The 19369-nt window shown below is 39.5% G+C and overlaps 1 protein-coding gene across 2 annotated transcripts in view; it reads right to left on the bottom strand.

Moving 5' to 3' along the window:
• The window catches only part of DIP2C (disco interacting protein 2 homolog C), a 323592-nt gene that overhangs the window by 107832 nt on the left and 196391 nt on the right, over nucleotides 1-19369 (bottom strand). For both annotated transcript variants that reach the window (XM_074157701.1, XM_074157702.1), the window contains 3 exons: nucleotides 8228-8353; nucleotides 7177-7386; nucleotides 823-954 (listed from right to left, as the gene is read on the bottom strand). In XM_074157701.1, the coding sequence (XP_074013802.1) occupies nucleotides 823-954; nucleotides 7177-7386; nucleotides 8228-8353 (468 nt within the window). The remainder of the gene's footprint in view (nucleotides 1-822; nucleotides 955-7176; nucleotides 7387-8227; nucleotides 8354-19369) is intronic.

Here is a 19369-nt window from a genome sequence, read left to right as displayed (position 1 = left end):
CCTGTATTCACTGAAGATCCCTACAGCCAATCCCACCAAGTCCACAATCTCCAAAGGGAGCGTGCTTGCCCATACAGCACTGTGAAAAACACAATTCTGAACAGGAGCATGGGACAAGGGGCACTTTTAGTGTATAATCCCATCAATTACCCCCCCACACACACCCCTCCCCCGTTCCTTTTCCCTAGTCTAGGGCAAAGCCTCTGCAATGTTCATGTCATCTGTTCCTGAACTAGTAGCTGTCTGTCACTGCGTTGAAGAAATTTCATCTTCCTACCCTTCCACAAGGTTGGCTCCAAAACTTTTACCAAGTGGTTTTTAGAGCTGAAGCTGCTAAGTTTAGATGCGATACACTTGGTCAACAATTCCACACCCTGCTGAAATATTTTTTAGTAACTTTTAGAAAGAGAAGCAGTAAATAAGAAAGGGTTTACAAATAACTGTTTTTCAAAAAAAAATGCTCAAAAAATAAAACTTCAAATATGTAATTTTTCAAGACGTAGCCATTCTAGCATGTCACGTTCTTTGCCATTTAAAAAACAGAGTAGCTGTAACCAGGCAGCATAATAAAAGCAAATCTAAGGAGATTCACTGCTTTCCTTTGCCAAATAATTTTTACAGGGAGTCAACTCTGCTGATTAAGAAATATTCTTCTATGTCAGCTTCATTTATACAGTCTATTTTAAGACTGTAAGGATGCTGCAACTTTGTAAGTGTTTATAAGTGAAAAGAGCCCAGAAGAAACAAAGACCAGATGCATACAAGTAACCACTAAAAAGGTTACCCTACTCAAAAAGAAAACAGTTTTGCTCTGTGACATACCATCACCAGTCTCCATAAGTTCAGCATTTCCATACTTTGGTGCCACCCGTGCCGTTGATCCTTGTGGTCTTTCTACTTGTATTGAGTGTTCTGAGGTGTAAGTGGTAACATCTGGAGGGGCAGAATGATTTTCTGTGAAAAATAAGTTAAAAGGTTTAACCATGTACCTCTAGTGTTGAAGGGCAGAAAAACAAAGGGGGGAGGAAAGGATACGATTTGATTTTTTTTCCCAACATCTGAACAGGCATTAAAGTTAATGCACAAAATGAATGTATACAACTATAATACACAGCATGATTTCAATAAATAAATTTTCCACTGATTAAAACAGGGGCTGTATATCTGCAATCACATAAGCAATCGGCCAAAAAAAATGATACAATTAGGTTGTAGGTTCTCCAATGACATTTAATTTTATACTAAGTTAAAGCTTGTAAACAGACTCAAAAAGAAAAGACCCAGACAAATATACCTTGGATAGATAATTGCAGCGTTTTTTCTAAATGAAAACAATACAGCATGTTGTCACTCACTTGCAAGTGCCAATGCATATCCCCTTTATAACCTCTATATTTTAAATATGCCAATTTTAGTTAAGAAAAGAATTTGTTTCGTATATTAGGAAAAAATCGATCATAGCAGGGTTGGAATCCAGGGGAAAGATAAAATGTAAAGAAACATGAACTTTGCATTCTGCATGGACACTTGCTTGCCTACTATTTTTAGACAGAGCTATTTCAATTCTTCCGCATAACAAAGACTTGCCTTCCAGAAGGCAAACACAATTTGGTCTGACTCATGCCAGCACTGCTAAACAATTCCACAGAGCTAATCTTTCTCTTTCATAGCCTGATAACTCAGCCTGCTACCACAGTTTGTTTTTCCATGTTTTCAAGCCTGAGTCTGTATTACGTAGGTATTTGTACTATTTTTATGGGTTGTCTCATAATTTTTTTTCCGGGTTTTTATCAGCATTAGAGTACATGGAGATAAATACCATGAATAAATAACAACTTCTGTCTCGATTGACATAAATGATCCCCAGCAGCCCCTGAGATACTAAAGAAGGCAGGTCTTCATTCTGCTGCTGAAGTGAAGAGGACTGCACTCCATTTTACAATAGGGTAAGAGTCTTTAAAAATGCAAAAATTCTGGAAAAACTTCATCTTGTTCCAATACTATTTTCAAGATGTGCTCTTTATTAAATATGTCCTTCAAGCATTATGGCGCTGTAACTCTACTACAACACCAACTTCTGCAGTTAATTTCACTTCAAATGTAATTATAAAGCATTTTCATGAGTCTTGAACTTTGGATCACTGTAATTCTTGTGCATTCAATTCCAAGTTCATGCACCATCAATATAGATAACTAATTTTTAAGGCTACACATACAGTATTAGGGGGCTATATCAGATAATTATTTAGCATACTTCTCATATGACAGTAGCATTTGACGGACAATCATGAAAAATTAAGACATGATATTAATGTATGTAGCTGCTATTTAATGTTTATATTCATAAACATCATAAGGACTCAACCTTATCACTCAGCCACAGTATCTGGTTGAGGAAAACATAGATGGCTTTTATCATGCAACTCAAAAACATCTTCCATCCTATACACGTCCAATTGAGCCTTTTGATTCTGATCACATCCATTGTTATGATTTTACTGAAACAAACACCTTATATTGTGCTATAAGTGACCAACTGAAATATAATAGCTTGGACAATGAAGCTGGTAATTGTTTCAATAATGTCTTCATTTTAGATGTCTTGTCATTATCAACTATTTTAGACTCAGCACAATTTTTGCCCTTCCTTGCTAAGCGGCAAGAGCTTTTTATAGATCATGACTGAATTACCCAATAACGGAGTCAATTAAAAAACGCTGATATTTATCTTTCTATCTTTTACTTATAATGCAGTTTTGCTATGCAAATAGGAGAGGAGATCATGACTAAGAAAATAATTGTACTTAGCCAGCTATTAGTAACATGAGAGAGTATTTTTAAAGTTAGCTGTAACTGTTTACAACTTTCCAGTGAAGAATTTCCATCTTTCAGACTTTACAGGGCAAACTGAATTGGAGTTAAAGTATCTCCTTTCAGGTTTTAGCACTGAGCTGAATTTTTTTTCTAATGCATGGGAGAGAAGATACGTGATCCAAAGCACCACAGAGCAGAGATGCTCTCCCTCTGGATCTGTACACTTGAAACCAAATACTTTGTAACACATGGTGCCCAGTAGAGTGAAATAACACAAGAAAGAAGCTTCCTGCTCTTCTGCAGGAGGGTTTCCATTTGAACAACCAGCACTGGCACTTGAAATTACCTAAAAGAAGCTCTCTTCCCAAGGTGGCCACCACTGGCTGTCCAAAGGGTGGGGTTTTAGCACCCTGGCTGCCCATCTGCTATTTACATTTCCATTAAGAAGAACCCTTATCCAGCAGAAGAGGAACGTTAAGGTTTTTCTTGCCGTGTTCCTTTATAGTATCTGCTTAACAGATGTCTTATCGTGGCAGTATCTACAGCTGTAGGCTTCATCCATTAGATTTACAAATCCTCAGTCAGTTCCATTCTCAGAGTCAGGTTTGGAGAAATGAAAGCCATACAGACAAAAAATTTGGTCTGAATGACTTCTAAAGAAAAAGGTAATTGTTATGTTATGTGAAATGTACCTTTTTTCATACAGAACAGTCAATCCAGGCTTACACTACGGACACAATCTGTACAAAGCTGCTTGGTCTTATGTCAGATACCTTGAAGCACTGTTTGAGGTTTAGTTAAGAATAATGATCCTGACACATCTGTTGACTAAAAAGTAGAAACTGTGACAGCTGCATGACTTCAAAGCATTTACTCCATCAAACATACATATTTGCGTCACCTCCTCTTCCCATCTCTTTCAGTATTCTTGCATTAGAAGATCACAGACAGAACAGCTGTTTCCAGTTAAGGCTCTCTTCATTTCTGCCACTGGAGTGATATAATTTACCCCATTTCATGAAAATCAGAAAGAACCAGCAATGCAGAGCACATTCATGTATGGATAGAGTGTGTGCACTGACAGCACCCTCCGTTTGAGGCCAAGTAATGAGGTGGAGGAATACTTTCCAGTGGCAGTTTGGAAGCACACATAAGCACCATGTATTTGAGAAGTCTCTGGGAACTCAAAAAGCATCCGTGTAATACTATACTCGAAGAAAACGTTTCTTTATGCCAAATAAGCTGTCTCTTCCGGTTGTCAGGGAAGGGAAGTCTGCAGCCGGAGCTGTGGCTTTGTCCATCAGCTGGGTTTCTCCCGTATTGATGTCCAGGTGACAGAGTCATTAGTCCTCTGTATTATAAGTGAATATTCCCCCTCAGAACACATAAGAACTTCAAGGTTGTAAGAGAACTATCGGTCATGCCTTATGGATCATGTTTTCATACTTACTTTATTGGAAATCTATGTAGTCTTGGATAGAGGCCTTTGATTTTCAAACAGAAACATATTTGAAGCATATAAAAGAAACATTAAATGCACCTACAGGACCGAAATTTTGTAGTGAGATGTTTAACTCTTCATATAAATTTACAGTCACAGATAAGCACTGTGTGATTTTCATTACATGAACTTTCTGAGCTTTGCAATGTGCTTTCCCTCCTTGATTTTTATATATGTATAGATTAAAAAATATAATACAGACATATGAAACTTTAAGACCTTAGAAATACATACAGTACTGACCCAAAGATGAGTCAGAACATTAGATATTTTTACAGATTTCACTGGTTTGACCACTAAGTTTAAGAATTATCCAACACAATTGTGATACCTGTGCCAAACTAGAGATTATCCCTGCAGCTTAGTACAGACACCTGAGTATCTTAAAGCTGAGAATAAATAATTAAAGGATATCTATCCTAAACTGTAACTTTGGCTGTAATAGAAGCAACAGCAGCCAAATTAAATGAATAGTGTAACATTAAAAACATATAGTAGCTTCTGCAAATTATCTAAATATCCACAAAGCTGAACTCCGATTATATTATAGCCAAAGCTTTTTATCAAAACCCCTCTCAGAACTGCACTACAGTTCTTAAAATGGGAGAATCTCCCTTTGATTCTGTGATGCACTGTGGAGGCAAAATCCTAATGGATATCAGAATGGGTTTTTTTGGTTATCGTTAAAGGTCTTTCCTGTTGCCCCTTCAATTTGTATTTATCAAAATTGGCATCTTCAGAGTATGGCAGTACATCCTTACATATTTACAGATGATTTCTCTCTTGTAAGTTGATTTGTCTCTGGAGAACAACTCCCTGGACCAAAGAAGCATCAAGCCCTGGGAATAAATGTTCCTTGTGATCAAGAACAAATTGTCTCCAGTAGATGAGGAGCTGCAGAACTTACTCTTCTCTCTTGCTCTCTCGCCTACCAAAGAGGATTATTCATCTGCGATCACTGGCACACTGCCTCTGAAAGAGCAAGGCTATCTGTGGGAATACTTCAAATCTATTACCTCTTAGAACAGATTTAAATGCAAAATTCACCTCCTCAGATTGAAAAGAAACAAAAGAGCCATTTAATTTCAAATTCTTACAGAAACTAGCTCAGCCATGAAAAATACATCTTATAGTTATCATCTGTGCAGCTTCTCTTACATTTCTAGTGATCTTAGCAACAACGACTGATGGTAACCTTAAGATCACAGCCTCAATCTGTTAGCAGCATCACTCATATTTTGTATCCAAAAAACCTTTATTACTACATCCCAACCACCATCCAACTAGAGATGCAATTTAAGGTATCTTACTGTCAGAACAAATAAAAATATGTAAACATTGAGGTAAGCTTAACTGTTTCCTTCCAAGGAGAGATCTTTCCAGTCAAAAACAACAAGGCAAAATAAAACAAGTAAAAGAAGTAGTATTTTTCCTCTTCTGCAGAATACTGCCATCTTAATTTAGCTCTATAAATGCTGTATTATTTACCGCAAACTCAGTGATTACAAAAGAAGACTTACTGTGCCAGATTTAAAATTACTGAAATGTCACATTATAAAGAAGCTATATTTAAAGACACATTAAGACTTGGTATGTGTGAGTAATACAACCTTTTAGAGTTTGGATAAATTTAATTCTCTATGCTATAATTTCCTCTAGCATTTCAAGATGAAGTCACAGAAAATAACCAAATGCAATGATTAATGTGTTCAGAAGTGTATGTGTTTCTAAAACAAGGTTCTAAACTATTCATTTAGCATGAATTTAAGAACAATAGAAATTCCTCCCCTGACTGCAATTCAGCAATTCCAGACCATGGTGAGAGGATTACTTATCTGAAAATACAGGTGTTATATCAAGCTACACTCTGAGCAAAAAGAAGGGATACAGACTACTGGTCCAGCACATAAAATCAGGAACATTTCAGATGCTTTCATGTATCTCATTACGTATACTGGAAAAGGAACGATCAGTTGAGGAACAGTCACACGAAACTGCATTTCATATGTGTCGTAGAACAGTAGCAAGGTTGTTTTATCTGTTCCAATATAGATTCCAAAACATTTTCAGTGAGGAAACACAAAATATACAGCCCCAGCTAGAATGCAGCCAAAGCAGATGCCTCATATGATAAACAGCCATTACTGGAAAATGAAGCAAAAACAAGCTTTGCTTTCTACATGTCTAATCGAATAGCTGCCTCATTTTAATGAAGATTAATGTCAATGGCATAATATTCAGAAATAATTAATGTCTGTGAAGCTTAGCCCTAATGGAAAGAAAGCTTTGACTTCTTAGGATCTTTCCAAAGGTTATAAACAAGCTACTGATAATAATAACAGCTCCCTTCTCTGAAGATACATAGCAGTCTTTCCCAAGGACTATAATAGCTAGATGTCCCAGCCCAAGTACGTTTAAGAGGACCTACTGTTAACATAATCATCAAAAATCACTCAAACTATGTAATTAAAGTGGTGCAGCAGTAGGGGAAACTTGTATGCAAGCAATCCCTAATGCCGCGTGCACCAATTTTCCTTACTGATGGATCCTACAGAGATCTTTTTAGTGCTAAGTAATGGAAGTCATGCAACTACACATTTTGAGATATTTGGGAGCCAACAGCCAGACCCTCTTTGCCACAATGTAAGTTTACCCCCAAATCGAAATTGCTACCTTTTTTTTTTTCTCACAAAATAAGAACATAGGACTATCTCTCCATATAATACCTATAAATAGACAAAAAAGGAAAGAAGAAAAAGCATAGGAAAGACTTTCAGAAGACTTCATATAGCAGCATCAGCTGAATGTGAGAGACAAAATTCATGTTAAACTGGACATATTCAAAATGTCCATATACTAACCTATATGTGTTTGAGCCATAACATCAGCTAGTCTGTGTGCAGCACCACTGCCTCCACTTTGCGTCGAGGAGGAGGAAGTGGTTGACGTGGTAGAGCCATGGATTGCTTGACTGATCCAATGTTCCATGTTTATACTCCCCTGACTTGAGGTGGGAGTTCCCTGGGAGTCGCCCTGTACGGAGCCTTCATCTTCTGAACCAGAAGAAGTATCTAGTAATTAAAAACAGCCTGTTAACTTGCAGTGCTTTGGGGTTTTCTTAATAGAAATAAACATGTTCATATTATAAAGCTAAAGATAACTGCCATTAAGAAAAATGCATGAAGGTAGGCAAACATAATAAGAACAGTCTCTAATACTGAAAACCCTGAAATGAAGTCAACTGCTAACTGCGCAGCAAGAGAGCTTTCCTGCTATAACGCTGTGGCTTATGTAGTGTACAAAAATAAGGATAATTAAAGAATCTTCCTTTATAATGCGGCTTGAGAATCTTCTGAAAATCTCCAACCACGTATTAACAGTACAGAATACCCAAGATAATTTCCCAAGTTCCCTCCACAAAGTATGTGAAAAACTTCTCCAACTGTAGAAAGCCCACCCCTCAGTGAGGAATGGAGTACCAGCTGGATTCAGCGAGTATGAGAATCCATAAGATGTGAGGTATTTTTACAGTTTAGCAGGTAAAAGAGCAGATAAATTTGAAAAGGAATGGCACAACTAATTTTAAAGACAATGTTCCACTACAGTGTTAGGGAATAAACTAGAAACTTGAAAGGAACTTTGAATCACAGAAAATATGACAAGCTGGCCATGGTTAGGTTCTCCTAAGACCAAAAGGACCGATGCAAGTTGAGGTACCACCAAGGCCAAAGCAATCATGCGAACTGCTCCAGTTGACTTTCCAACCATTCAGTTCACCTTCTCCTCTTCAAACATACCTCAGTGTTATACTCAGTGTGCTTCAGATGACATTCCACTACTATCTATGCAGGCAGATTCATAGCAGCACAAAGAACCATTTTTAAAATTCTCATAAAATACAGAGATGCTTACCTGGAGGTGTGTAGGCATCCATTGATGTTTGCACCACCAATGAACGTCGTTTTGAGGGCATGGGGACGGCCATTTTCCTTTCTTTATGTTTAGCAAGGGCTGCCTGAACTGCTTCTGTGTGGACATCTGGAAAGAAAGAAAGATTTCAAGCTAGCGTTCGGACAGAAATGAGCTGTCTGCTTGTGCACCAGCGCACAGGTTCGTGTGTATGCCAGATAGGCCCACAACACGTATCGAATGATGAGAGGCCAGGAGCACACGGGATCTCTGAGTGAGTTCTTCTTGCTGTAGAAAAAGCAGCTATAGTGAAAAGTGCTGTAGCAACAAACAAGCCCTTTGAGCTGTATGGTATTCCCGGAACAGTGTTGCAGTATTTGAAAAGCGGGAACTCCGCTTCCCCAGGCCAAACCTCTCTTTAACCAAGAGCTGTTACTTCAGCAACCATCACTGTTCTCAGCAACAGCGTGGTGTATTAACATTGCCTGTTTTTTAAATGAATAAGGCTTCCAATTTACACAAAAGTCACACAGACTAAGTGAACAGGAACATTTGCTCGAAAGGTGAGAGGTATGTGAAATGTCAAAACAGAAATGGCAGCCGGTCTCTCATCCCCAAATCCTCCTCTTGCCTCCTTCACTTGGCGTTATTCACAGAAAAGTAAGTATTACGTAGGGTTGGCGCAAGGTGGAATGAGAAGAAAAAGCACAAGGCCTTGTGCTCCACAGGCGTGTGCTACATACAGCTCACACCAACTAAAGCATCCAACAGACCCTTTCTCCATGGGGGCATCCCCAGGGAAGCGCTTCTCTACCTTTCACTGCCTCCAAGTCTGAAAAAGGCCATTTATCATGTCTAAAAGACACTAGCAATACATTTTGATTAATTACTTTGTTTTGTGCAAATCTTCTAATTACTCCCATTAACTATACATTGAAATAAGTCTTCCTTTAGTTTACTACCTTGCACTATTTGTCTGCCTATTTCTATGGGTTTGGGACAAGACGTGCATGAGGAGACTGTATGCAAAACAAATGGCAGCCAACAAAAGCCACTTACGGTTAAAGAAGTTGCCACACACTGGCCACCCAGCACACACCTAGAGGCACATAAGATGTGCTGTTGGTCAGCTGTAGAGAAGGCAGCAAGTTGTGTGCACTGTTTAGCTGTTCCCATTTGCGAAGCAGGAGCACACTGAAGCAGGTTTAATCCAGAGCGATCCCACTTCTGCTGCTGCTAAGTTTGTTTGAAGACCACCCTTGTAGGCTGGTTTGGCAGCACACAGCCTGTTGCCTACTCCTTTGGCAAGGTGGTGGCAGCTCTGAACAGGCAACGTTCCCCAAGAAAAGCAACAGCAAAGAGAAGAGTGTGTGTGTATATTTATTTATTTATTTATTTATTTATTTAAAGAATTGCTGGTTGGATCACATCAGCGTAAGTAACTCGTTTTAAGTAACAACTGGGAAGGATGACTAGAAGCACTAGATGACACACTCTTCTGATAAGCCACAATGTCTCACTTTTAATAATAGTGTTCCCTATCTTCTGCCAGGGTTTAAGCACCTCTCAGTGGAAAGACTGTAGGGAAGCGTAAGTCTAAGGAAAAAGAACGTTATCAGCTGCTTCTGTGGCTTGTTTCTTGCTTTTGTTTTAAATCATGAAGAGGATGAGCACGTCAGCAAAAGCAAAGCAAGAAAAGCAAACAGCAGAGCTGGAAAAGCACACTCAAAAGATAAAAGAGCTGTGCGGCTGACAGACCAAACCGGAGGAAGATTGCAATGCTAACATCAAACCACAAAACGATTTCTCTCCTGTCAAGTCATTATTTTAAAGTAGAAGGTTGAAGGTCTTTCTTATAATTAAAACCTGATGAAAAGTTGATGTGTAAAGTATCAGGCTAAGGAAATAAACAATGTAAGTCTTCACCAAGAAGCATGTCCCCAAGATAAATTCCTACCTGCTCACTCCACACCAATGCCGATAACCTATACAGGACTGAACATGCTCACTAATAGTTTGTGTTTCTTATCCAACAAACAGGTAAAATTCTTGGTTTTCCTTCAAAGGATAGCAATTAGTTATCAAGCAGCACAAAATGAGCTTTCCCTTTAAAAAAAAACCAAACTCTACAGCAATTTTGGGAAGACAATAAATTTTGCCGATCAAGACAGGAAGAATTATTTGTATATTGTTGCATTTAGGATTGTTGTTTACTGTATCAGGAGGGAGATGAGGTGTAACTCAAATTCTTCAAAAGTTTTTTAAAGGAGGACAGCTGACAGAAAATTATTATTAAAATGCTTAGTGACAGCTGGACGCTGAATCATAACTTGCAAATCCTTTGATTTCTTTTTTGATGTAAGCAGTTAAACTGATTGACTTAATTAAAAAACACTCTGCGGGGTTTTGATTTTCAAATGAGTCCATGGGAATCTAGGAATTGAATTGTTTTCTTAAAAAGCACGTCTGATATGTTTATTTGTAATGGGTTACTGCAGAATAAACCAAACTATAGATTACAAAAAAAAAATAAAATCAAAACCCCACAGGAAAGCGAAAACAATAGAAAAGATAAGAATTTCTGAATAAACAAGAGGGACGCTGACTGGGGCGAAGGAACACTCGCACCTGCTCGCAGCCCAGCCTGCAAGGACAACTATTCTAAAGGTGTTACTCAGAGTATGGAGGCTAACAAAAATCCCCAAAACCAGGTCACATGTCTAGAAAAGACTGAGGACAGACAGTCCAGAGATGCTCCAGCAAGAGCAAGAGCATCAGGCTCTTCAGGGGAAAGGAAAAAAAGGCAGTAGAAACAGTCAAGCTTGGATGAAAAATCTTTTCAAAACGTTCTCTCCCAGGAATAAATCTCTTGAAGTGTCTCTAAGCATATAAAGAAAGGCTAAAGATTGGATAAAGAATGAGTTTGCATGGTCTTCTTTTTGAATGAAAGCTTATTGGTGGGTTCTGAAGAAGCTCTTCAACATATTTTGACAGTCTTGTACAGAGTTGGACTTGTTAAACCACGCTTGTAAACAGCATTCAAGCCATTCATACCTAGAGACTAGGTCCTAAGTATTGCAAAATCAGAGGTGTGAGGGAAAGCCAGACTGATACTTAAGAATTACACTTGAGAACAACTTACAGGTTACAACATCTATCCTGTAACCACAGCAAGACAGGAAGAGGAAGCAGGTTTGTTCCCACCAAATACCAGCTTCAGGTGTGCACTTTCCATACACATGCTTTGCTCTTCTCTAGGTTTTAGCTTTGCTTTTCTGATCTACTAGCCAACTTGCCAGCTTTGCTAATGTATCACAAGGAAAGTTAGCCAAAATACAACTAATAATCTCTTTTCATAGTTTTATGAAGCATGGCTTTAAACCTAAACTGACACACACATTCCTCACCAAGGGTGACCCTGATGATTTGCTCCTCACCAATCTGAGCAAGTGTGGTAGCTCTTTGCCTTTATCTTGGTGAAAGATGGGCAATGGTGTCCATCATATCGTATGTGACCCATTCTCCCCCACTGCTTGCCCACAATCTGTTCTGAGCAGCCACTGAAAAAATACAAGGAGACTTGTAATAGGAATTTATACAATAGTAATTGGAAGCTTCTTGTTCACTAAAGGAAGGGAACCACATTTGTGATACATGCTGGGACAAAGTATAACAAGGGTAAGAAGACATATCCAAGTTCTGTTGGGAAAGGAAACTGCTTATCCCCCTAAATCCCATCAGCACAATGCAATTTGTATTCTCCACATACCACACAGAGCATCAGCAGAGAACATCACATTAGAATTTCAAACCGTCTCTGGCAGGGTGATGCCCCTTGTATTGCAGGTCTGACAAAAGTGTCTGAACTGTTTTCTCAATCTACCCTGGCATATTCAGGCTAACTGAATTCATCATATTGTGATTGACCATTGCTTTAAAACACAGATTTATCGTTAAATTTTCCTGAAAAAAAAAATTTCACAGATGATGATTTTGTCCAGAAATGCCACACAGTTAGGAGCTTTCATTAATTAAAAAACCCCCAAAAACTCAAAACCCAACAAAATGTCACCTCTCCTCTCTTTCCTCATAGTGTGACATCTTACAATTTCTCACCTACTATAAACTTCTGATAGTTTCAAACACAGATAATACTTTGATGTAGTTGTACTCAAGCCTTCTGAAAAATCCTGGGTTTAAGTGGAAAGAAAATGCTTTTAGGCAAAACGTTCTTTCATGTACAAGTCTGTGACATTCTAACTACACTGTTACAGCTGATAAAACGACTCCAGGTCCTGACCCTTCAAAGCACTCCCATAGGTAACAAAATCTTTATACTCTTCCCACCTGGCTTTTCCACAAGAAAGTCTCAATGGAAAATCTAGAGCATAAAGGAAAATATCACCACCTCTACCTACAGTAGTAGGAACCAACGCACAGATCTTTATCTGCTATTATCCTCCACTGTTTTAGGTTGGTCAACCATACGTTGAATCCAATTTGTAAGCTTGTGCTCAAGGAATCAATAAATGGGAAAGAGTGAAGAAACACACCTGGGAAAGCTAATTGCTTAACTTGCACTTCTGCAATCAACCTGGTGTTCAGTATTCAACCTGACACAGATTTCTTATAGGTTGCCTGAAAATACTTAGCAAACTTCAGACAAAACAGCTCTGTCCCCAGACTTTTCTCTATTGTATTCAAGCATTTTTATTATTTAGCATTTATATATTCAAGCATATTATTTTTATCTCTCTTTACTTTCTATGACAGGATAGAGAGGGCAAGCGTACTTCTGGAAAGTCAGTAAGTGAAATACAAAGGAAGTGGAACTGTAAAAACAAGCACGTTGTAAAGAGAAAGTTTCCCTTCAAAGAGCTAATGATCTATTAAACAAGAGATGAGGCCTCAGGACAAAGGGCAGAGAAATTAAAACTGGCATAGAGAATAAGGGGCCATAAGCTCAGACTCCCAGAGTGATGACCCATGGCTGTGCTCCACAATCAGAAACTCTCATCTATTTCAAATAGAGGTAAATCCCTCATTCCATCAGCAGGACACATTGCCCAGCTTTCCCAGGAGGTGGTCTGCTTACTGCAGTCACTCTTTTCATCTGGTTTATCTCGTAAGTTGGCACAATGTTGTGCTCCTTGTTTAACTGAAAAGGCTTAGGAAGAAAAACCATCCCACCACCATACATTACTACACAGCTTGATATAGACACCGTGTTCTCCATGGTCTTTCCCAGCTTTATCCCTCACTGTGATCTAATGGTTGCTTGTTTAACACATCAGTGCATTTGATTGTCCATGAAGAAGGGAGCAAGCCCATCTCTGCTTCTGTGGAACAAAGTGACATCCTGCCTGTGCTGGCATGCTGCTCCGGTGGGATCCCACCGGCGTAACAAACCAGTGGGGGACTGGAGAGTGGGTGGTGGGCACACAGCCGTGCCAGGGGGGATGAGCCTGTGCTCAGAGACTGCTCATTTTCAATGTGTGGCAACGTGGGAAGGAGCAACCTATTCTTAACAGGGAGAACTGGGTGAAAGAAGATGTTTGGAAGACAACTGTACTAACTGCCGATAAGTGGGAACCGTGCCTGGGTGCACACGTTCAAAGGTGAAATAATAATGCCCAGAAATACAGAAGCAAACACTGTTAATTACAGAATGTTCATATTGTTTACCCCCTTTTCACGGTGTTGTTTAATCTTTTATTCCCTACACTTCTGATGCCATGGAATGTAATTTTCGGGGGGGGGGGGAGACATGACAATTACATTTTTTAGTCAGTGGTTGGGTCGGCACACAGAAAGCGAGCCTGGCCAGGAGTTTTAATCTGGCTTATATTGGCTCTGGGATAGCAAAAATCTCTTCTGAACTTCTACTGAAGTCTTTTCTGTAGAACGTTCAAGTCTTTTCTGTAGAACGTTCTTTCTCTCCTCCTTGTACAAATATATGTGTATTTATAATAAGTGGCAAGTTTCCTCTGTGACAAGCCATCCTCTTCTAGCTATTTACTTTGGGGAAGGCAGCATGGAGGATCCTTCCAGTCTCAGATGAGCTCCACAAGCCAACCAGCCTTCTTCTCCTGAAGCAAGAAAGCAATTGTTGTGTGATGAACAAGGTCAGCCATTTCCTGGTCCACACATGGAGCCATGCTGCAGCATCTCATGTTTCTCTACAGCTGCTAGAAGAGCACTCTTGTGAAGCGTGCATCCTCGTTTGGCATGGAGCACAATCCTGACTCGCCCTTCCCTTACACCCCATGAAGAGGGATGCCCTATTCCTTACTTGGGCCAAGATACAGTGTCCTTCAAAGTTCTGAACTGTGGCTGAGACATTTGAAATATTCTACATATTCCTAGTCCTCCCACAGACTTTTTTACAGCTTTTAGCAGGAGAATGACTTTGCTCCTTTTTGTTCAGCTCTTTTTTAAAAAACAAAAGCCTATTCAACAAATTACAGTTGCATTCTTCCTAAATGTGGAGGGGCTGTTAGAAGTTTTTTCCTGTATGGGTTTAACATGCCTCAGTGGCTTCCTTTATTCAGTATTAGCTGCATTTGCTCCATAGGCATGTCAAACACTCAACATACTGTAAGCAAAGTGATACCTCCTCACGGATCAGGGATCTGGGTGTTAGTTCTGCATGGATCATGAAACAGGGTGCTCCTCCTATGGTAAGCATCAGCTACATTAAAAATTTCCACATTATAAAACTGTTCCTCACACCCCTTGCATAAAATGCCTCAGCACACAAAAGAAAAACAGCGTCTTCTTTTGTACTTAAATCAGTTCTTGCAGTTGTGTGTCAAGTAGTTCTCCTGCATCTAATTTATCACGCAACCCTGTTTCTTTTTAAGACAAGAAATTAGGCTTGCTGTAGATAGGAGTTGTACATCGCTAGAATCAAGATTGCAGAAGTCTGCTTCTACCTGTTTCAGAAAAAAATATTACTTCTGTTGTTTTTGCTTGAGTCATCAGTTTCCCAGTAATTATAAAGCCTTGATACCCAATCATCAGCTGTTCAAGAAACACAAATATGGAAAAACAAGCTGTTGCCAAATTTTTGCTGTACAGATGCAGAATTATCTAACAGAGTCCCTAGAATCTTCTGCAGTCTGGTTTTCCAGTTCTGAAGTAATGGTACTTCCATCCCTCCAGGGGACTTACCCCTGGAAGAATAAAACTGCTGGGAGACATATCTAGATGTGATCTGAATTAATCCATTTCAGCTGTTTGTTCCTTTTGCCTCATGCAATTCCTCTCCCCTGAGCTATTTTTGGGGTTTTATGTTTTGTTTTTTTTTTTTGATTTAGCCTTTGGAAACATCTTTCTGCCTTTGCTTTAGTAGCCAATTCCTGGTGACGTGATGATACAACTGGGAGCAGGACAGGCCCAAGGTACCCTGAGAAGGTTCAGCATCCTTGCTTTTTACAGGAGAGTCCACAAACACAAGTGACTCACTCGCAGAATGGCAAATTATTAAGATCAAGAAGGTTGATGCTCTGCACTAATGAGTTGAGAATGCCAAATGATTTTTAATAAGAGGTTATTTATGTACATATAATACATATTTATGTCTTATTTATATTGCAGTAGAGGATCAGCCCTGAAGTTAGACATTTAACAAATAAGTAAAACCACAAATAAGTCTGTGTCTCAGGGAAGCCAGTATGTGGGGTGGCATCAAGGAAAACAGTTGGAAGAACATGCGGAGAGGCGGCTTGCAGGAGGCAAGAGGGCATCAACACGTAGTGCGATGGAAGAATCCTAACAGCTTCGGAGTTCTTACAGGGAAGCAACTGATATAAAGGGGAAACAGCACTACCAAACCAGCCCTATCAAAGGTGAATTTTGGCTGAAAATTCTAGATAAGGCAATGCTAAGTACAGCAATAGCATGTTAAGTAATTATACAGAGGAAAGGTTGGCAATTGCTGCCTTACAGGAAACTAGTAGTTGAAAGCATGAAAGTCTCTTATGAGTTTAATCAGACCTTTGTTGTAGCTACCATGGAAACGAAGGATATACTGAGAATTCATTTCCTAATACGTGGCCTGCAAATACTCTGAGTAGAGATAATTTGGTAGCTACATCTATTGGAAATGCAATCAGGACGTACTAAATAGGGTGAGACACGGTAGATGTGGTATCATCAGAGCAGATTACAGTTAGGCTTTGTCTTTTGATTGTCCTGGGCTGACAGCACTGACTTATTTCCAGGCAGATACAGGGCAAGTGATTTCATAAAAATTGCTGTATTTATCCAACACAGATCAGTGTTGGAAAATCATCTCACCCCTGGGAATGTGAAAGTAAGTGAGTCCATATAATAACGGATCTTTGCTGTGGGTGATGCTATAATGAAGCAGTTTCAGAATATTTTCACAATCTCTCTGGGTATTAAGATAGCAAAGCACATAGCCCAAACAGTGTGACACCTAATTTCTCTCCAGCTGCAAGCAGGTGTGCTATTAATTCTGAAATATGGCATTCACAACAAACACAGGGAATACTTGACTGAATGCAAGAACATCTGCTCTAAGACAACACTCATTTATAGGAGGGCTGTGGAGGTTACTAACAGAAATAAACTGTTTCAAAAAATAAGTGTGTAAGTTTCAGTCTGAGATGTTTGAACTATATAGACTGGGCCTCTGGTTTTACCAGGAACAGGGGATATGTGCTGGGGAAAGTTCTGCTGACTTTTCATGAATTCGGTGCCAAAGTTTGTTGACCTGCACAATTTTTGACAATGAAAAGTCAGCGTTTTAGAAAACATCTGCAATCCTCTGAATGTGTCGCCGGAAAAGGCAAATCTAGGATGCTGCAGCCAATGAACGTCCCTGGAGCAGGACACCACGGTCCCCGCACTCCGCAAAGGGCTGTGCTGTGCCATCATTCAGTACCTCCTGGGAAGCTGCCCCTCAGCTCCTGCGGCACACGTGAAGAAGCCAGAAGCGTTGTATGTTCTTGTGTGCTCAGAAAGCTCAAGTCTAAAGAAAAAAAGCATGGCTGTCATCTCCCACTTGGGATGGCAGTGGCCATAATCCATAGTTCTGGGTGGAAGGAGAGTGATAGCTAACAGGCAGATGGGAAAGCTCTACGGGCAGGCTGCAAAACACAGAGGTTATGTGATGGAAACAGAGGACACCAACACGGAAGACTGAACTCTTTGTGACTCCACTGCTAGTTTTGCTGAAAGGTATAGTTTTTGCTTTACTTTGGATTCTACAGCTATTATAATAAAAGCTGATTTTAAAATGTTTTTCTCTAAACTCTAAGATTTAAAACTATATTAACTCTACTCATACGTGAAATAAAAAACCAACATGCAAGCCTCCCACTAATAATTTCCATCCCTCCATTTATTTATTATCTCATTTGTAATGCAACCTGGAAGTCAGCTTCACATAGTGACTTCATCTCAGGCCCACTTATTATGCGATCTGAAGTAAATCAACTTTCTATTTGTTTCTCTCTGGAGATCCTTGAGTAATTTTCCTCAAGAGTTCTGCAATTATCCTTGAGATTTTTTCTGCTGGGTCAAAAGCAAGGATGTGGTCATATGAATTACATATTTGCAAAAGTTATTCTTCAACCTCTTTTTTGTCCTGATTGAGTTGTAGCTTGAAATTAAGTTTGTAAGTAAGCTAAATCAAATAGGAGATTAATTAATTTCTGAATAAGTCTGTCTACAGCCAGGTTAATTAACTCAGATTAACATTTCCAAGTATCCCTCACTCACTGAAGGGTTAATAAATTCTTTGTTTTATGATGAGCCATCTTAATATATATATATGCAGTCGTGTCTTGATACATAGCACATTCACCATATTTTTCTTTCTCCTTGTTCTCTGGAGTAATCTTAGATGATAAGGGTTCATTAAAAATGATTCCTCAATCTTCCCATTCCATCCTTTCCTCTACCATGGACTACAACTCTTATATTCTCACAGTGTAATTCTTTTTGTCAGTTCTGGCAAGATTGCAGAATGAGATCTTGAATGTCCTTTCAAAAATGCAAAATATAAGCTATCCATATATTTTAAAGCCACTATGAGGTAAGCTGTAAACATGCAAAATGTCAGCAACCTTTGCTACGGTTCCTACACACACTTACCTCATGGTAAATGAGAACAAATACACAGTAAGGCACGTACCGAAGCCGCTAGGGCAGAGCAGCTCAGCTACCTAGGGTCTGCTGCCAACTTCTCTAGGATTTGGGTCTACAGGGAATGCTCCTTCATTGCTAGCTCCCTTGTTTCAAATGCCCCTCAAACCTCGCCTGGGGTGATTTGTTTTGATGTTTAATGATTTCATGCTCAGCTTTAGCTGTTCAGTCTTTTCCCTGTTGAACCACAGTGTGGGAAAGGTGGCTCAGGAATTTGAGCCAGGAGAGCTGTAGCTAGGATGCGTTTGTTTTGGCTGTATCTCCAAAAATCTCCTATATTAAGATGTCTTTTAAAAGAAGTGCTGAGTGTGCTTGGAAAACGAGATGTTCTCTGCAGTGGTGGGATCTCTGGGACAGATGTTGGCAGCCCTCCAAGAATGGTGTGCCAGACTGATTTTTTCTTTCTCATCTTCAGAAGTTAAAGTATGGGAAAAAAATCAGCAAGAGCAAGTGGGAGAAGAAAGGTACCACAACCACCTTACCAGCAGTAGCCTTCCTCCATGCTACCAGCTGAGACACTGATTCCACATATGATATTTCTCCAAATACTCCATTTCTCAGCTCCCAGCTCTATGCTTATCCACTGCCTTTCAAAATCTGTCCACAAAGTTCATGTAGCACATGTGCTCTCATCTGTTAGTCTTTCCTCTAGGACACCATGAACCCTTAGAGATAGAGGCAGTGCAATTTCACTTCTGCTGCTGCTTCCCCCATAATTTCTGACATCTGGAAAACTCAGTTTTTAGAGCTCGCTGGTCTCATTTTTCTTAAGCACCGCACTTGCTCCAGGCAGTACAGAACACTGGTCATCTTCAAGGCCTCTTAAAGACCTCATGAGAAACAAGGGACTTAATAAACTTGGCCCAACCCAGCTGTCATATCCTCATCAGAGGAGAATTCTACAGCAGAAATCATAGAGCCAAGAGCCGCTATCTCATTCCAAACACATGCATGTGCATTTGAACATAT

This window comes from Numenius arquata, chromosome 12, assembly GCF_964106895.1.
Source record: "Numenius arquata chromosome 12, bNumArq3.hap1.1, whole genome shotgun sequence".
Classification (NCBI taxonomy): Eukaryota; Metazoa; Chordata; class Aves; order Charadriiformes; family Scolopacidae; genus Numenius; species Numenius arquata.
The sequence above is the reverse complement of the archived record's forward strand: the minus strand, read 5'-3'. Positions and strand labels throughout refer to the sequence as shown.